Genomic DNA, 18,706 nt, shown 5'->3' on the forward strand with positions numbered 1-18,706 from the left:
TCTCCCTCTCTTTTTATATTTATCTCTTACTCCCTTTCTGTGCATGTGTGATAGAAGGATTGAGGGAAAAAGCAGGGCAGACGCCCCGTCCATGCCAAATGACATGTCGTTCTTGTCAACTTGCCCCTCTCTCAAGGTCGACCATCCAACTTCCCTGTTTTTTAAACAATTTCTGGTGATGTAGCCTAAATAAGTGAATACGAAATATATTTTCTTGAAATAATGCAACACATCAAACGTTGGTAGTTGTGGGTTAAACTTGTTTGATTGGCTATATCTGGACTTCATAATGTATTAAAAGTAGGCCTAAGGGTGAAACTATTATATAAATAAATAATAAACAGAATATTCCGAACTTCTACAACTTTTCATCCGGTTATGTGGTTTTGGTTGATAAAAGCTTTTTGGTATATTTTTGGTGTATTGTTCCTTTAAATTGTCACGCGGTAGGACCATACGGAAGTGAGTGGTTCGTTTGAGACTAGCCACAAGCTACACTACAGCAACAGCAGGGGGGCTAGCATATCTGGCAGGCTTGAAAAAAGATACCTGGAGCCATAGATACCGTAAATTGTTAATGGGCAGGTAAGACATCGATCTAGTTTGGTTTGCTATCAAATTTCTTTGCTCCTACTACTGCAATGCTATGATGGCTTTTTGCTAGAACTTGCTAGTTCCTGGCCCCGGAGTTGTTATTGGTCCGGAATTTGTGCTTTGGTCATGATATCAGAGATTGGTGGGTTTTAAGAAGCAGGAGTGTCATTTAAATAACTAGCTATCTTGTTTTATAAAATTATTTTGATCCTTGATTTTCAACTGTAATTCTGTAGACTAGCTAGTTAGAGAGTCAGATTAATTTAACCACCGATTGCTAGTGATCGGTCATGTGACAGTCGTCTAATGACTTAAGGGAAGGGGTATTGTAAAAGTGAAACAACTTGACTTATTTCTTCAGTAATCAACTAAAAGTAGAATATAGCTCCAGTCTAGGTTACTGCGATCACTCCAGTCCCAGCGTTATATGAGGAATTTTCCGGGTGTGTTGTTGTGTAGGATGACCCAGAAGCTTTGCCTGGAGGGCCAAGTGTATTCGGTGCCTCTCATTCAGCCGGACTTGAGGAGAGAAGAGGCGGTCCACCAGATTGCCGATGCCCTTTTCTACTTAGAGACCATATCTACAGACATATTTAACAGGTAGTCTAAAAACGAACTCTCTATCACACAGTCTGGTTACAGAGCTTTACAAACAGGTGCCTCATGTTAGCATGCTTTTTTTGCACATTGAATAATAAATACTAGGGCTATTAAAAGGTATTTCCTACCTGTCCACACATACATAGAAAATAATTTGTTAGCAGCCTGACACACTTTTACACCCCTGCCTTTCTCTCCACGTCTTAGGGTGTCTGAGAGTGTGGAGAAAAACCGGCGGCAGCTACGGACTGTTACAGACCGGATCAGACTGGCCCAGGCTCGAGTTGATAAAATCAAAGGCAGCAAAAAGGCAACTAAGGTAACATTCACGTTTCATTGTGAGATGGACCAAATTGGTGTTATTCATGTAATATAGAACAGTTACAAGATAGGTCTGTGTAAAATCAGAATTTCAGTATTCACTGGACAACTTAATGAAATATGCATGGTCTGTCCTGGTATGGGGTTTTGATAGGATGTAATGTTAGCTAGGATATGGTTTTGCTGTATTGTAGGCTGATCTGTAGACACCTCGCTCAGACTAACCTAGCAACCCTGTGTCTAGGTGTTCTCCAGTGCTAAGTACCCCGCTCCAGAGCGTCTCCATGACTACACCTCGATCTTCAGTGGAGCCACAGACCCCTCCTCGCAAACACGCCCTCGCTACAGAATACAGAACAAACTACGAGCCCTTGATGACAAGGCCTTGCAGGTGAGACACACACGGCCACATTTATCTTATCTGTTCAAGCCGGTGATGAGATGAGGGAATTGGAATTGGAAAGCATGCAGGCTGCATTGTGTGTGTGTGCATAGAGGACACGGCGGATGTCCTCCCCCTCCAGGGCGCCAACTTGAATGAAACCTAATAGCCCGATGAGTGGGTTTGGCCTCTCATTGTTTTCAGTTTCACACCGTGTCATTGCCCTAGCTCCCTGTGTATACGATGGTGTGTTTGTCCTTGTGTGCTTTTCTCCAGTGAGGGAGTGTGAATTGTGTGTGTGTGTGTGTGCACTCGCATTCAGGGCTTGAATTATTCATGATGAACACCACTGAATGTTTTTTTTCCCTCGTCTCCCAAAAAAACCCCCACACAGGAACAGGAGTATTTGCTAGTGTGTGTGCTCGCTTGCAAGAGTGGAACGTTCAGAGCATTTTCTGTCGGCGTTTCTCCCCGGCTCCACTATGTATTATTTAGGAAACCTCCTGCAGTGCTTCCCAGCCCCGTCCCGACTGACTACAGTTAACTTAAGAAGCAGCTGAATGTGCTATTCATGTGCAGCGTCCTGTGACACCCAAATATAAATCTCCTCTCTTCGTGTCTGTCCCTCCCTGTCTCGCTTCCCCAGGATAAGCTGTTGTATTTCCCAGTGTGTGTGAGCAGCAAGAAGCGGTCAGAGGATGAGACTGAGGAGGGCCTGGGCGGTCTGCCCAGAAACATCTCCTCCGTCAGCTCACTGCTGCTGTTCAACACCACAGAGAACCTGTGAGTTACACAGGAGGGCCAACACACACACACACAGACACGCACACGGGCACAGACGCACAAGCTTGATGGGGGTGTTTGTGTTTTTTGTGTGCAGCTACAAGAAGTATGTGTTCCTGGACCCCCTGGCGGGGGCGGTGACCAAGACTCACAACGCTCTGGAGACGGAGAAAGAGGAGAAGCCGTTTGACGCGCCGTTGTCCATCACTAAGAGAGAACAGCTGGAGAGACAGGTCCACGCACACGCATGTCGTTGTCATCATCACAAAGACAACGAAAAAATCCCTCCTCTCTCCGTCCCTTTTTCCCTTTGTCTGTCCCCCTCCCTGGTCAGTGTCAAAGCCCGCCACTGCTAAAGTATTCCCCCGATCTGTGCCTCTGTATCCCTGCAGACGGCCGAGAGTTACTTCTATGTGCCCGACTTGGGCCAGGTACCAGAGCTAGACGTGCCATCCTACCTGCCCGACCTGCCTGGCATCGCTGACGACCTGTCCTACAGTGCTGACCTGGGGCCAGGGTTTGCACCCTCGGGACCCACGCACAACATCCCTGAGCTGCCCTCCTTCACCGTTGACGTAGAGAGCAATGGGCCGGGTACGCCCTACACACACACACGCACGCAAACCCTGAACTGCCCTCCTCCACAGGGGAGATAGGGGAAAAACAGACAGTATGCCCCACACACACACACACACTTTAAGGTAATACACACAACTTTGTAGTCATTTAAAAGATCGGTATTACCTTTGACCGTAAATAATGTTTGTGTGTGTCGTTTCAGTTTCACAGTTCCAGGCCGCGGTTCTACCCCCGCCGCCCCCTCCACCTCCCCCTCCTCCCCCACCCGAGCCCGTCCTCCCGCCGGCAACCCCCACCGGGGCCCCTCCGCCCCCTCCTCCCCCACCGCCCCCGCCCGCAGACAGCCCTGCAGGCACCAGGCACAATCGCAGCACAGGTACAGGCACAGACGCACGCCCCAAACACCCCATGAGGCGGCTCACAGAGGGTTCGGTCTAACGTCGGTGACCTCTGACCCCCCCCTCCCCAGGCCCTGTGTCAGGAGCTCCCAGCGAGGTGGCCAAGCCGTCGGACGGACGAGCCAGTCTGCTGGAGTCCATACGCAACGCCGGGGGCATCGGCAACGCCAAGCTGAGGGACGTCAAGGAGCGCAAGATGGAGAAGAAGAAGCAGAAGGAGCAGGAGCAAGGTAGGGGAGGGGCATGTGCACCTGCACCATATGTCAGATAAACAGATGGCTCTTTTCTGTGTCTCCTGAACAGGAAATCTTTTTTCAACTCCGGCTGCCGGCAGGGCATGCATAAGCCCGCTAGTCTACACCCAGGGCACGGTCCATTAACTTGATAGTCTGTGTGTGTGTGAGTTTACGTATCTGCTTATATGCACGTGTGCCCTTCGGAGCCGCACGCTAACCATAGAGTTATCGCAGATCCAATTGCGTTGCTCCTGGCAGGATGACCTTTATGTATCCTAAATGCCACCTTCATTAAAATGCTGATTTCATGACAGCGCTCCCAGTCTGTTCTGAAACTGCCTGACCTTTGCCATGGGCCCGACCCTGTTTCCTATCTGGTTCACTGACCAGGTCACACCTTCACATCCAGCTGTGTGTGTGTGTGTGTGTGTGTGTGTGAGTGAGTGAGTGAGTGTGTGAGGAAAGGAGGGCTGTGTTCTAACTCTTTGTTCTTTCTCCCTCCGCGCTGGGCTCTCCTTCTGTCAGTTGTCGGGGCGGCAGCTAGCGGAGGGGACTTCATGTCTGATCTCTTCAATAAGCTGGCCATGCGCAGGAAAGGTAAGCCTCCATGTGGTGTTGGGCCCCAACATGCTGACGGGGCTGGCTGGAAGGCCGTGTCTCACTGTGTCCTCGTCCTCCAGGTATCTCTGGGAAGGGGCCGGCCGGCGGCGACTCGAACGACGCCCCAGCCAGTTCTGGCGGCGCGTTCGCCAGGATGTCCGACGTCATCCCTCCCCTCCCCGCCCCCGGGGCAACGGCCGAGGACGAGGACGACTGGGAAGCGTAGACGTCAGAGAATAGCCAATCGGAGCTGATGGAAGTCGGAGTGCTGCTGCTAGCTCGCCACCAATCCCGGGGGAGAGTGGGGACAGGCGAGGCTGTTCTGTAGAGGAGAGAGTCGTGTGTACAGCAGGATCAGTGCGTGACTTTGTCCATTTGGTGGTCTTCAAGGGGATGCTTCTGCGCTGTAAGTGCTGGAGTCATCCGACTGGAGAAAGACCTGTCGCTGTACCGGTGGTGTGAACGCAGCAGTGTGCAGAACCCCTCCCCCCCTCCCTTTTCCAGAGGGGACCTAGAAGGATCTTGTCTCCCCCTACTGGCCTGCTGTAAAAACCCATGATGAACACAAGCATCTGGAAGGATCTATGGGAAAATCAAGATGCGCAGATGCCACCTTTTTGCAAAGAAACTCTATAGAATACAAATAAAACAAGTTTATTGTATAGTTGAGCAGATTAACAAATGAAACCAACATTAATTTTAATTCTATCACCATCTTTATATTATATAAATGTGATTGTGGATGTACAAATGCCTTATTTTTGCCATAATCAACATTGAGTGAATAAAAGACATGTTTATTATAAAGTATCTTAAAAACATACGATACACAACTAAACATTGTAACACTAAAGCAGCATAACATGGCAAGAATGTCAATAAATGCTTTTTGGCATATAAATCCCTGTTTTACATGTCGGTCAAACTAGGAAATGTTTACAAGCTTATGTAATCTTAATGAGAACATCTGTCCCAATAAGAATATAGTCTCCAGGTCCATCTGAAGTGCCGATAGGCTGGGACCAAGCCCCTGGAGACCGGAGCGAACCAATGAATGCTTCCCAGACTGGTGAGGGTGCAACAGTTTCCTCCTGAGTCAGATCTTGTATAGGAATCTTTGATCTTGCAAGTGCTTCACCTTCACACGCCATCATCGTCATCATTAGCCTCCTCCTCAAGACTGTTTCCGCTTCTTCTCTATGAAGAACTAAGGATGACAGAGAGATAAAAGCGAGCACTGCTTTAATTGGGGGCCATCATTCAAGGTAATTTCCCAAAGTAAAAATGACATTAAGGGTAGACTGCTAATTATAATTCCACATAGCAGCCAATTCGTTTTTGAGATCGACTGTAACTAGGAGAGAATGTTTGTGCGCGTGTGTCGCTCACCCGTCTCAGGGAAGCGAAAGCTGGTCCGAAGCTGGCGTGTGTGTGCGTCTGAGCTCTGATCCAGCTGGGAAGTTTGGCGAGTGTGGCCGGTCGAGAGTAGCGCCGGTCACACAGCACTATGCACGCATGGTCGTCACGGTGACGTATAGCCCTTCCTGTGGGAGTGCACGAATGACCAAAACAGAGACTCGTCTTTACCCATTCGGCGTCTTATCAGCCCAGTGGGTTTTCAGCGGGTAGAACGTAACGGGACAGGCTTACCTATAGACTGATTGACGGCCTTCATGCACAGGTTTTCTATCAGGGCCTGGCCAGGACTCCGCCCTCCCGTGTGAGACTGAAATAGAGGGGGAGTAAGCGAGCTGAATTGGTTCAACTCCTCAGTATGAACACGTCTGGCATCATCAAGGTTTTCGGTGGCGTAGCTGGTCACAGGGTTGTTATGGAAAAGTGGCTGTAAGTCAGAGGACCCTTGTTGCAACGCCTGAGTGGGCCAGTGAGGGAGGTAGCGATCGTGTCGGGCAACGTGATGACACTTGCAGACACTTGTGATAAGAGCAGACCGGGACTGAAGTGATCTGTGACTGTGTGAGATTTACCAGGTTTTTGTCCAGATAAGCCATCTTCTCCTGCAACTCTGGAGACTTGATGTTTGGATAAGGCATGCCCACCATCACGATGCACCTGTAAACACAAACATGGCCAGGTCATCAACATGCGCTACACGGCTTAAGGAAACGTAAAGCTCCCATCAAATTGTACGCTTCCCTATTCTCTCTCTTCCACACACACACACCTGCCCAGGTCGTCCGAGAAGTTGATGCCTTCGCTCATCTTTCCTCCCACCACCGAGAAAAGCAATGCTCCTGTGAGACCACTCCCGTCCACAGCACACCTCTGAGAGAGAGAGAGACAAAGACAGAGAGACCAAATGAGAGAGAGAGACAGAGACCGAATGAGAGAGACCGAATGAGAGAGGGGAGAAGGAGAGAGAGGGAGAGAGGAAGAAAGAGATTACCTGTACAGGGGGCCAGATGCCAGTCCTGACCCTCAGCATGACCCTGAGAGAGAAGAGAGGAGCTCTCACCTGGATGCACCTGGAGAACTCACTGAGCACCTGCTCCACCTGATTGGCCTTCTTTGGCTCCTGGAAGATCTGCAGAGAGAAAAACGCAGCGTCACAACAGGATCCCTCCCTTGCACTGCTGTTTGAAGAAGAGCGAGGTTGCACCCAGAACTCAAACTTTTCTCCGCCACCTGCTCTCATCAACACACAAACACACACACACCTTCTTCTTGCTAGCGAGGCGAGCAAGGACTCCGCTGCTCTCCCAATGTCCCACAATCCTCCTGGAGTATTCGTAGGAGGGGAAGAAGCACACCACGCCCCCGGGAACCACGTTGCACAGGTTGGAGAGAACACGCCCCGTCTCATCCATCTACACACACACACACACACGCACACACACTCCTGTTTACACGTGACCTTCTATCCCTGGGAATGCTGAGCGTGCAGACAGAGGCAGTATGGGGTGTGTCACCAGGCACGGCATGTCTCTGTTCTGGAAGGTGAACTCCAGCGGCTGGCCAGAGGGTCCGCTGGACAGGACCACAGGGAGGATGTTGTCAGGGGGGATGACGTGGCCTGCGACACAGACACACACGGACGTCACCATGGTGCCACAGCAGTGAGGCCCACATACTGTGTGAGTGTGTGTGTGTGGACGGCGAGCGCTCACCGCAGGAGAACTCGGTGATGCGCTCCTCGCCCACCCCGGCGGAGAACAGCAGCTCCTGCTTGAAGTCGGACACCTGCGGGCGCGACACGTTGCGCAAAATCCTTCAGACGCGGAGGTTTGTCATTCTACTCGATGTCTGCGTGCGCGCGTGCCCCTGCTCTTACAGGCTGCATGGTTCCTCCCGCGATGATCACCGCCCTGCAGTCCTTCAGCACCTGAGCGAAGTGCACGGCTGGGTTCAGCAACAGGAACTTCACGCTGCTCGACGACACGCAACCTAGAGAGACGGAGACGGGGGCTGTGGATGCAGGACTGGTGCGTGTGTGTGTGTGTGTGTTTGTTTGTGTGCGCGCTGGCGTACCTTGTGTCTGCACCACCACCCGGCCGTCAGCATTGCTGTTGGTGAGAGCCATGAGGAAGCCTTCCACCTGCATCATAGGTGAGGCGGACAGCACCCTTTCCTCGTCTGGCGGCCCCTGCTGGTTTGGAGGAGCTACTGCGCACAGAGAGAAATGGGAGCCGCAGCAACAGGGGGAGCTGTTGGTCGATGTCATCCATACTCGCGTTATTCTCATGAATGCGAGTCAGCATTTGCACTGCTCCGGGCTTGCCCAGGTGGCATATGCGCCCCATGTAGGTTTGAATCTCTCCCTCTACCCCTCTCTCATTTCCTATCCTCTCCATAATAACCATCTCTGTCAATAACAAAGGCAGTGATGCCCCTCGAAATATATATCTTCAGCGTCAGCACTGACCCGTGCTTGGATTGGACAGCGTCTGGAGGTAGCGGTTCAGGCCCCCGGTGCGACGGTTCTCTTTGTCGGAGGCGTGCGTGAGGGGACCGGCCGGCGTGTGAGTGAGGGGGCCGGCCGGCGTGTGCGTGGTCACACCGCTGCCTGCGTACTTCTCAACGAAGCCACTCAGCTAGAGGAGGGGACAGCATGGGTACCTCTGGTTGTCTGCACTTTAAAAGACACTCAAGACAGTATGCGGAGACGCACTGTTACGGAGCCCTCGGTTCTTTTTACCTTCCTGCTGATCATGCTCTTCTCAAAGTATCTCTGCACCTGGAGCGAGAGAGGGTGGGGGTTGAGGCGGTCAGGGTGAGGTTGTGTGGAGCGTGCGTGCCTGGTAACCGGGGGAGGGGGGGGGATTTGAACAGGGCTGCAGGGATGCTGTTTCCGTGCCTACCTTGAACAGGTTGATGTTGTCTATCTGAGCCTTGAACAGGAAGTTGTTGATGGTGAACATCTCTGTCCCTGAGAAGAGAGAGCGAGAGAGAGCGAGAGAGAGAGAGCGAGAGAGAGAGCGAGCGAGAGAGCGCGCGCGCGAGAGAGAGGGGTGTGACGCAAAGTCACATCAGTGGCAGTAAACTGCGAATGGAACCCCTTGTGTGTGTGTGTGTGTGTGTGTGTGTGTGTGTGTGTGTGTGCACGCGCGCGCGCGCCCAGTTGTTACCTGGCTGAGTAGTCTGGCTCTGTGGATTCTGACCCACCTTCCCTGTAGAAGATCAGATTCAGAATAGAGTCCCGTGTTTGTTTGACTCATCCCTCACACAGTTGTCCACTCAGACACACAACTGGTCACTCACCTCCCAGCACCCGCACCAGCCCCTCCAGCACAAACAGGATCTGTCTGATATACATCAGGTTCTTGGCTTTTAATCGACTCCTGGCAGACAAAGACACACACACACACACACATGCAAGTAAGCATGTATGCACACAGCAGGGACAGGTGACAAGCGAGTGTTTTAAAAATGACGAATTCTAGATGAAGATATAGGTCTGTAACAGTGAGATAAATCCATGCGTGTATGCATGTGTCCATGTCCTCACTTGTAGCGGTCAGAATACTGTGCGAGCTGAGAATGGGCACGGCAGAGCTGGAGACCGAAAAGATAGGAATCGAATCATTACAACTACCGTGCATCAATTGTAATGCTGAATCAAATGAACACAAGGTGTGTGTGTGTGTGTGTGTGAGTGTGTGTGTACCTGTGCTCCAGTGAGCTCTGAGCTGTGTATACAGGAGAGTGTATCGCTGAGGTTGTGGGCTTCGTCTATAATCAGCACCTGAAGCCAAACAAACTAAATCATCTCACGTCCGTGGTTGATTGCGTAACCATGTTCTTTGTGAGCGGAAATTCACCTGCCCCTTGAGCTGGACACCTGAGGCACGCCTCGTTCCTTCATGGAGCACCATCTGATAGGGCAACACCACCAGCTACGCACACACACAGACGCACTGTTACTGCAATATCAATTTGCAAAGTACTCCAACAACGTAGTGTGAATGAGTGTGCGTTTGTTACCTGCGCCGGGGGGATTGCGAGGCGGGTGGCGTAGTAGGGACAGGCCTTCGCTTTTCTGCCCAGACCGAGGAGTCCCTCGATATCGCTCACCGCCCCCAAGACTTCATCTCGGAGATGCTGCAGGCCCGCGGCACCGACGTAGGGACACACACTCTTTGCTGCCCCCCGTCTACGCTTCACACCCTCATCCTGGGGCCGCTTCTCTGACAGGACGAACCAGAGAGAGAGAAAGAGAGCGAGAGAGATGATTTCGTGAAGGCCTTGAAGCCACAAGCACATGGATGAGCACATGGACGCGTGTTCTCACCGTGTTTGTTCTTCTGCATCTCCATGCAGCGGTCATTGATGCGCTGGACGCTGCCCAGACGACGCACCTCCTCGTTAATGCACATGTTCTGCAGGATGGACGCACACACCCTTGAATTAGCACATACGCACTGTAAATGTGCACACGCTCAGCCGTATGTATGCAATGCCACTGAAATGCAGGAGGGACACTGTGTACGTGTGTGTGTGTGTGTGTACCTGTCGTGAGCCCAGCGTGACCAGACTGATGTCCTGACTGAAGGGGCTCTTCTGAACTTCGTGGACAAACTGGGCCAGCTGGGAATGGGTGCGACTGCAGTAGTAAATCTAATCCAACACACTCCCGAGTTATGACACACACGCAGACAGGTGCTGTAATCATTGGTTTCTGAATGCCAAAGCGAAAACACACAGACCTTGGTGACATGCTCCTCCACCAAGTCATCATCATCCTCATCATCATCGCCAGCACAGAACCTGTTAGAGAGAGAGAAAATAAACACACTTTCTAATTCCGTCAGATTACCGACCCCAATCTTCGATTGGCTGGTTATCAACTCGTCCCCATTTCAGACTGGTGAGGTACTCACTTGTTCTTGGTCTTCTTGGACTCATCGTCACTCTCGTATTCGGCTACAATAAGCTCCTCCTCCTCGGGGTCTCCTGACTCCTCCCCCTGATCCTCCTTACTGAGCTCTAACAGCTTCACCGCTTCGTGGTCCTCACAGCTCTGTCACACAGCACATGCAAGCGCACACAGTACAACACCTTTGGTCAACGGAATCGGGCGCTGACATCATCTTTGCCAAAGCGCGATATGTCATATTGTACGCTGAATACTCAAACAAACATACTTTTCTTTTCATGGTGTATTTCAGCTGGGCGTTGTGTCGGATCATATCCAAGCGCTCCTCCCTTCGTTTCCTCCTCAGCTCATCCTCCTGACAGGTTGAGAGAGACAAGAAGCTAAGACTGACGCAAAAGCGGGGTGCATTCCACAGTACAGATGATCCAACCAAGACAAGTCGCACTTCTGACCCTTAAGCACAACCTTTAATTTGCACACAAGGTCTCGCTCTGCCTTCTTCTGCACAAAGTCAGTGATCCAGTCCGGCTCTGCCGAGGAGGGAGCTGGACGGCTCTGGAGAGGAGAGGTGGAGCTCGGGGAGGGGAGAGTGGCCTCTTCCTCCCCCTGCAGCAGGCTAGCTGTCTCTTCCCTCCTCCTCTGCTCATGGTCCCTCAGCCAGCTTAGTGCTCCACAGATCAGACTCAGAGACTTGCCCTGGAGTGTAAACAACACAGAAATCTTAATGCCGACACACACCTACAGAACCCACTGGGAGGTCATTGTGTTCAACATCTGATCAAATGCACATACTGTTCCAGTGGGGCTCTCAAAGATGCCAACTTTGCCATGCTCTAGTGCTCGATATAGAGCTTGCATAAACTGATCTTGTATGTGGTAGGGCTGGTAAGGGAAGGGTAACGTTGGACTTGCTACATCCTCCATAACCGTCAATGACCCTAGGAGATGAGATGGAGAGCACAAAAGCAGCACAGAATAATACATGTGGATTACACATTCATAGAAGGGTCCTTGTTGACAGCAGTTATGGGGTTCGGTAACATTCGTCCTTCAATGATATTGGTTAGTGATAAACAAGAGGTGTTAGCCATTTGACCTGAGATAAGCTAGGATAAGCGGGGTAACACTAGGTCAGAGTGCATAGGGATTCAATATAGAAGGGCTCTAAAGTCTCACGCATTCGCCGTGAGACTCACGCATTTCAACCATTTCTCACGCTGAGAAGTAAGGGATAACTTGTCCCGCTATATGCAATTAATGGACGAGGCGCAGGGCATACTGAGATGATAAATACCTGTCTTGAGTTAAGCAGAGTTAAATGCCAATCAGAAAACATTACCAGTACCCCCATCAGCCGGAGTTTTTTTACCTTAACAACGTTGACAGATATGGTTATCTCACCCAAAACTTATGATAAAACTTGAGAGCCCTGAATATAGATATCCTACCAACTACTTTTTCAGGCATCAAATTAGAAAGGCAAATAGGCGATTGACATATAATCAACGTATACTTTGTGTACACCACACGTGTACACAGACCTTTACTCAGACTGATCAGTAATCAATGGAAACTGCACATGAAGACAAAAACCTAGAATGGCAACTAGCTACATTTAGGAGGTTAACGACTTACTTGCTGAGTGACAAACATCCATTGCTAAAGTAACTTAATTAAGTAAGTTAGTCAGGCTATCAACGAGCAAGTGAGATAGGCTACATTATAATGCAAGCAACTTCTAATAACAAGACGTTCACCATTTCCTGACAGACGCGCGGTAAAATAATCAACCAATGGGACACTGGTAGCAGAAGACAGGAAGCTCTAGCTCTCTTGGCATGTAAAAACAAATGTTAACATATTCCGTTGGATAAATTGGAGACACGAATTATTTATAAAATAATCCGTGTTGATGTTTCTCTTGAATTGATTTTTCTTTATTGGTAACCCCTATTTTTTAAACCACGGTTCCTTAAAAAATAAATACATGTGTACATATATATATAGATACTTAAATATTAACACTATATATACGCATTTCGTTTGAAATTAAAGGGGTTGAGGTTTTAATATTGAGTTTGTACGAAGGAAGAAAACCCCGCCCATTGGAAGTGTCCGGGAATATAAAAAATGCTAACCTCAACTTGGCTCCTCCTCCACTCCTTCTGTAGGCTCGTCTGGAAAGTTCGGTTGCTTTTAATTCTGGTGAACTACGCTAGTTTGCAAACCGTAGCTTCAGACTTCTGCGATCATTTTACTGAGAAGCATCATAATAACGTAGACCTTTATCTGCGAAACCCAGTCTTTCATCGGACTAGTGCACACAAGGATCCTGTCAATTAATTTACGCCACAACAGCAATCATCACAGTCTGTAGCTTGAATTAGTAGCGTGTGCGTTTCCTAGCAGTCTCCAAGTCCAACAAGCTACAAGAAGCTTTGATTTGTGTCGCAGCGTGTTAACGTTCGTTAGCCTGTTCCTAAATCGGAGTGAAGCCTTGGCTTGGAGCGGTTTCACCACACAGCAATGACTGCAGAAGAGATGGCTAATGAGGGACAACAGACCGGTTTCCAAATGGAAGGAGAAGATATCACACCTAAGAAAGATGGAGGTGTTTTAAAGGTAAGTAGCTGGCTAACGGATCCCTAAAATAAATCGTTGTAAATAGCTAGCTGGATGCAACAATGCTAGCATTTGTCAGATGCTAGCCGTAGGTAGCTTCCAGTTTGGGTCGTGGGAATGAATGTGTGGACTGCAGTCAGAAGCTTGGTATCTGGCTAGCTTGTGCCTGCTATTAACATCATTTGTCAACAGATGTATTTTTATTGCGTGCTGACTAAGAAGCATTAAGTTTCATGAAGTAGGTCAGATGATAAACGTTTGTTAACTAGCTCCCCGGTTAACCCTGCTGTTACTAACTAGCTAACAAGCTAATGTTAGCCAAGCGTGCTTCTAGAAGGGTCTTGGCTCCTCGAGGAACGGATAGGCTGCTGTTCGAATGATTGGCTAGAAATGTAATTAGTATTTATGCATTTATCGTTTTCTCTTATCAGCAATACCCACCAGGGTATGTCTAGGCCTAAATCTGTTTAATAATATTTTATTTCTTATTATCATCCGAGATCATTTTGTGAAATATCAAGCTTTTGAGGTAGCTTAATGTAACCACGAAAGATCACACATTTGTGTATGTTGCCTTCAATTTATTTGGTAAAACACAGCCACTAACTGGTAATTAAGTTCAATTACACACCAATTTCCTTGTCTGTCCCTAGTTGGTGAAGAAGGAGGGCACGGGTAATGAGCAGCCCATGACCGGTGATAAAGTGTTTGTTCATTATGTGGGTACACTTTTGGATGGCACTCAGTTTGACTCAAGCCGTGACAGAGGAGAGAAGTTCTCATTTGAGCTGGGTAAAGGTGGGTATCGTCCATCACACATACTCTTGACTGGGTCACTGTTAAACCAGGGATCTTCCATTGCTCCAGTGTCATAATGTGCTGTGTGTCTTTATTCAGGACAAGTGATCAAAGCATGGGATCTAGGTGTTGCGACAATGAAAGTGGGAGAACTGAGCCAGCTCATCTGTAAGCCTGAGTATGCCTATGGCACTGCAGGTAGCCCTCCTAAAATCCCACCCAATGCCACGCTGGTGTTCCAGGTAAGACCATTTTGAAGTGTTTGAGGTTGAAACTTAAATGGTGTTCACAAGTTCCTCCAGTCAAATTGCAAATTTCAGACTGTTTCTGAATCCAACCTTCTGGATACAGGTGGAGCTGTTTGAGTTCCGAGGCGAGGACATAACGGAGGATGAGAATGGGGGAATCATCCGCCGCATCATCACCAAAGGCCAGGGCTACTCCAAACCCAATGAAGGAGCTGCTGTAGAGGGTACATGCACTCCCTCATCCTCACTGGGCTTCACTACAAACGCATCCCTGTTAGATAAGTGTCCTATACACACAGTCTGCTGGAGTTGGTGTGTAACTGCATCTTTTTGGGAGTCACCCACTGACCTTCATCTTCCCATCTATGTCTGCAGTGACTTTGGAGGGGAGCTACGAGGGTCGCGTGTTTGACAAGAGAGAACTGAAGTTTGAAGTGGGAGAAAGGGAGAGTCTCGGCCTGCCAATCGGAGTGGAGAAGGCGCTTATGGCCATGGAGCAGGGAGAGGAGTCCTTGTTCACCATCAAACCCAAGTACGACGCCAACACTGTCACTTCACAGCGTACAGCCCTGCTGCGCGCTTTCATTTTTAGTTTTTACTGTGCATTTTATACTGTAGTTTGGTTAGTATTTTGTTGTAAATGTTTTACATTCTTTCATTAATTTTTATATTGTATATTTATTTAAGGACTGAACGCACATTTGAAAGATTCATAATATTCATTATGTTTACTTTATGCACCTGCCCACCATAGTAAATTACTTTTGTACTCTTTGCGCTTCAAACCTGATTCTGATATAAGAAGACACACTCATCCATACACAGACATGCATATTAATTTACTCGTCACTCACCCACACTAATGCACTCAGGGCATTTGAAAAATTATGGTCTATCAATGTGTATTTTTAGTTTGTATTAAGAGGTGGTTGTGAATTCCAGGTATGGTTATGGAAATACTGGAAGCACAAAGTTTGATATTCCTGGAGGAGCCACACTTCAATACAAAATCAAGCTGACCAATTTTGAGAAGGTAAATATTTTAGCGTATCAAACGCGTGTATGTGTGCACGCACATATACAAACAATCGGGTTTCTGGAGGGAAAAGTAAAGCTTACTATTGGAGTATAACCAGTGACCCCCAAGTGTCTGCTCTGGATGACCCACTCCTGACTCAATCATGTTGTCTCTGTTCCTCAGGCTAAGGAGTCCTGGGAAATGAACACAGCAGAGAAACTGGAGCAGAGTGCAATTGTCAAGGACAAGGGAACCCAATACTTCAAGGTATGTGCATGAAAACCGTATGTCTGCACAGGTGACACACAGGCTAGTAGCTGTGGAGGGCACACAGAAAAATAAAGAACCTGTTTGTGTTTTTCCATTTAGGAGGGGAAGTACAGGCAAGCATCTGTGCAGTATAAAAGGATTGTGTCGTGGCTGGAGAACGAGTCCAACTTGGTAGACGGGGAGGAGCAGAAAGCTAAAGCTCTGCGATTGGCTGCTCACCTGAACCTGGCCATGTGCTTCCTCAAGCTACAGGAGCCAAGCCAGGCCCTGGAGAACTGTGACAAGGTACGCACATCCTCACCATGTTTCGAAGAACAAATATTTTAATATATGGTTGGTGGTGTATGTTTCCTTGAGTGCCTATTTTCTCCCTTCTATGCTCTGCATTTTTGGCCTGCATTCTGCACTGTTGAACAAATGTTGCCCCCTACTGGTGTGTTTGGGTAGGCTATGGAGCTGGATGAGGCTAATGAGAAGGCCCTGTTCAGAAGGGGGGAGGCGCTGTTTGCCATGAAGGAGTTTGACAGGGCGAGAGGCGACTTCCAGCGTGTCACTCAGCTGTATCCTGGCAACAAGGCAGCCAAGAGCCAGGTACCCAAGTCTGAAATTTACAGATGCACTTAAGTAGAATGAATCCAGAGGTCCTTGTTGTCAACTACTGCTATCACTCCATTTCTTGCTAGGTGGGTCTATGTCAGAAATATATCAAGGATCAGCATGAGAAGGACAAACGTCTCTATGCTAACATGTTCCAGAAGTTTGCTGATCGGGACGCCAAGGTAAGGGGACAAGCCATTAAGGCTTTCACATGGGTGCTATGGAGGGAATTGTACGCAAGAAAAAAAAGATTATTTCCAGGAAGATTTGTAACAGTTTGATATAATCATATATATATTTTTTGTGTTTTTTTTCCCTCACTAAATATATAAACATTTGAGAAACAATATGAACATATTTTGGTGAAGACCTGCTGTTAATTACTTTCTTTTATATATTGTGTTGGGCAGAAGGAGGCAGAAAAGGGCACAGATGGAGGAAATGAGAATGGGGAGATGGAGGTGGAGGTGGAGGCCAACGGAGCACAAGAGTAGTGAACGGAGACCATGTGGCTGGCTTTCAGTCTGTCTACGACTAAGACACTTGCAACTTCAGTCGTTTGTGTTTTAAAGTGAGTGTGTATATATGAGTTACGTGAGAATGAAGTGGAGCAAAAAAAAAAAAAGAAAAAAAGAAAAAAAAAAACACTGATTTTGTCTGTCTTCACTGGCTTACCTGTGTGTCTGTGCTACTGCTATGGCAGCTAGTTGGCTGGTCTTCTATTGCCTATCTCACTCCAGGCCTCACCACCCCTCCCAATTGCCTAAAGTGTGTCTGAAAGTTGTACCCTAGTCTTTGTGTTCCCAGAGTTCCAACCCTCACCAGTCAAGGGCTAGTCCATTCACTTAAGAGCTTGCATTGTCCCTCTGCCCCAACACATTACCCCTCAGCCCTTGCCGAACCCCCGCACACGCACACATCTTCCTCGGGCCTTGCTGAACACCCCCCCACACACACGCACCCACACGCGCACACATCTTCCCTGGGGCAAACCGATCAACAGAAAGCGCCATTTATGATCACCGAGTGTGTGTGTGCATGGTGTGTTCAGAGTGACGGTGTCTGTCTCTAGCAGCACTGAGCAAAAGAGTAACAAGATCCTGATCCAGTCATGGCTTCTCTCTCAACCCAAGACTCCACTATAGCAGCAAGGGGTTACAAGTCTGTTCCTCTTTTTGCTTTGTAAAACATTGACTTTGTTCTTGTCTTGTGTATCTTTTGTTGTTGTTTTTTCCATGTGTGATCTTTTTTTTCTTTTGTTACTGTTAATTTGAGGATGATGAAATTAACTGGAATATGTTTATAAGCAGCTTCACCTTGACAGACCCAAGCCAAGTCTCTGTTGTACAGTACATGTGTACACATCTCAGACTATGATTGGTAGCCCTGACCTAATCTCTGATATCCAGGCACTCACCCTCGGAGCTGCCAAAGCATAGTCCCCCATAGGCCTCTTTCATGTAACAGGTGGAGGAAATGCTAGGAGCTTGTTTCTATTACAGTTCTGTGGCTTACTCATTTAGCTTTTTCTACCCCGGGTCTATCAACGAGCCAGACTGTGATAAAGAAGAGAAATGGCTTGGGCTGAGCACTAGGAGGACTGAGGGTGTGCTGTAGTTCTTTTCCATATGTTGAGGCTTTCTGGCCGAAGGATCTAATAAACAGCAGCTCAAGCTGGGGTCATGTCTTCATCATGTACAGAATGTGTTCACTTGCCTGAGTGCGTGTGTGTGTACAAGAGACCTAGTTTGGGGAAATACTTGTTAAACACTGATAAGAATCAATGAACATAGCCTCCTAGTTTTTAAATCCTCTGTGTACTCTGATCCATGCACATTGATAGGCTATAATACATTTTTGTCAAGGTATCAAGTGTTGGCTTAAACATTAGACATTCGTGCCCCTGTTCTCACAAAAAAAATGTATAGGCTATGTTGCACAAACAATGCATCTTAGTATTCTCAAGTGGGTCCCTCCGTTTATTTGTCTCCACGGTAAACTCTGGATTTATAGTGAGAGAGAATTGGGTCAGGTTATTCCTTGCGCAACTGGGTAACAGCCAGGGTCATTTTACCGTCACCTGCGGTGTCATTTTACGGATACAATACAAGCCATTCTTTAGATTAGGCTACACATAAACATCTTACAATGAATGATAAAGGAATTAGAGCAAACTGGCGCCACGTATCTACGTGTAGTCCAAGCCCTTCTGTGACAGCGATTTTACGCGACAAACATTTTGTATACGCTAATTTGACATGAAGTTAATTTACTTATTTTACTTTATTAGTTTTAGCTACCTGGTGCTTCTCATTCGTACTAGCCT

At 48.2% G+C, this 18,706-nt stretch overlaps 3 protein-coding genes across 9 annotated transcripts; 2 read left to right on the forward strand and 1 right to left on the reverse strand.

The window, feature by feature from the left end:
* The first annotated feature begins 448 nt into the window (after positions 1-448).
* Positions 449-5,394, forward strand: washc1 (WASH complex subunit 1). Its single transcript, XM_084671408.1, has 11 exons — positions 449-585; positions 1,054-1,194; positions 1,402-1,513; positions 1,760-1,906; positions 2,544-2,680; positions 2,778-2,913; positions 3,073-3,274; positions 3,462-3,635; positions 3,729-3,887; positions 4,419-4,490; positions 4,574-5,394. The coding sequence occupies exons 1-11, from the start codon at positions 578-580 to the stop codon at positions 4,717-4,719; spliced, it is 1,434 nt and encodes a 477-aa protein (XP_084527534.1). The 5' UTR covers positions 449-577; the 3' UTR covers positions 4,720-5,394.
* Positions 5,132-13,051, reverse strand: ddx11 (DEAD/H (Asp-Glu-Ala-Asp/His) box helicase 11). Of its 6 annotated transcripts, none has more exons than XM_084671405.1 (28): positions 12,966-13,051; positions 11,620-11,765; positions 11,293-11,523; positions 11,096-11,182; positions 10,832-10,971; positions 10,658-10,718; positions 10,461-10,568; positions 10,243-10,330; positions 9,936-10,138; positions 9,773-9,847; positions 9,619-9,696; positions 9,460-9,506; positions 9,213-9,292; positions 9,080-9,121; positions 8,813-8,880; positions 8,650-8,688; positions 8,377-8,545; positions 7,983-8,117; positions 7,786-7,898; positions 7,622-7,694; positions 7,424-7,527; positions 7,172-7,321; positions 6,901-7,038; positions 6,679-6,779; positions 6,482-6,566; positions 6,144-6,219; positions 5,883-6,037; positions 5,132-5,700 (listed from the first exon to the last, which is right to left on the reverse strand). In XM_084671405.1, the coding sequence occupies exons 2-28, from the start codon at positions 11,749-11,751 to the stop codon at positions 5,668-5,670; spliced, it is 2,811 nt and encodes a 936-aa protein (XP_084527531.1). In that variant the 5' UTR covers positions 11,752-11,765; positions 12,966-13,051; the 3' UTR covers positions 5,132-5,667. The 6 variants fall into 6 exon arrangements, with proteins under 6 accessions (XP_084527531.1, XP_084527530.1, XP_084527533.1 ...); XM_084671404.1 differs by lacking the exon at positions 12,966-13,051 and adding an exon at positions 12,463-12,617 and having other exon boundaries at positions 10,461-10,538; XM_084671407.1 differs by lacking the exon at positions 12,966-13,051 and adding an exon at positions 12,463-12,617 and having other exon boundaries at positions 6,970-7,038; positions 7,983-8,114.
* Positions 13,025-18,069, forward strand: fkbp4 (FKBP prolyl isomerase 4). Of its 2 annotated transcripts, none has more exons than XM_084671410.1 (11): positions 13,025-13,449; positions 14,103-14,247; positions 14,347-14,489; positions 14,599-14,719; positions 14,871-15,027; positions 15,438-15,528; positions 15,697-15,780; positions 15,883-16,068; positions 16,231-16,374; positions 16,467-16,562; positions 16,794-18,069. In XM_084671410.1, exons 1-11 carry the CDS (start codon positions 13,354-13,356, stop codon positions 16,872-16,874), a joined length of 1,344 nt encoding a protein of 447 aa, XP_084527536.1. In that variant the 5' UTR covers positions 13,025-13,353; the 3' UTR covers positions 16,875-18,069. The 2 variants fall into 2 exon arrangements, with proteins under 2 accessions (XP_084527536.1, XP_084527535.1); XM_084671409.1 differs by having other exon boundaries at positions 13,028-13,449; positions 16,791-18,069.
* The last annotated feature ends 637 nt before the right edge of the window (positions 18,070-18,706 follow it).

The sequence above is a fragment of the Hypomesus nipponensis genome, chromosome 14, assembly GCF_054491055.1.
Source record: "Hypomesus nipponensis isolate SF chromosome 14, ASM5449105v1, whole genome shotgun sequence".
In the NCBI taxonomy this organism is placed as follows: Eukaryota; Metazoa; Chordata; class Actinopteri; order Osmeriformes; family Osmeridae; genus Hypomesus; species Hypomesus nipponensis.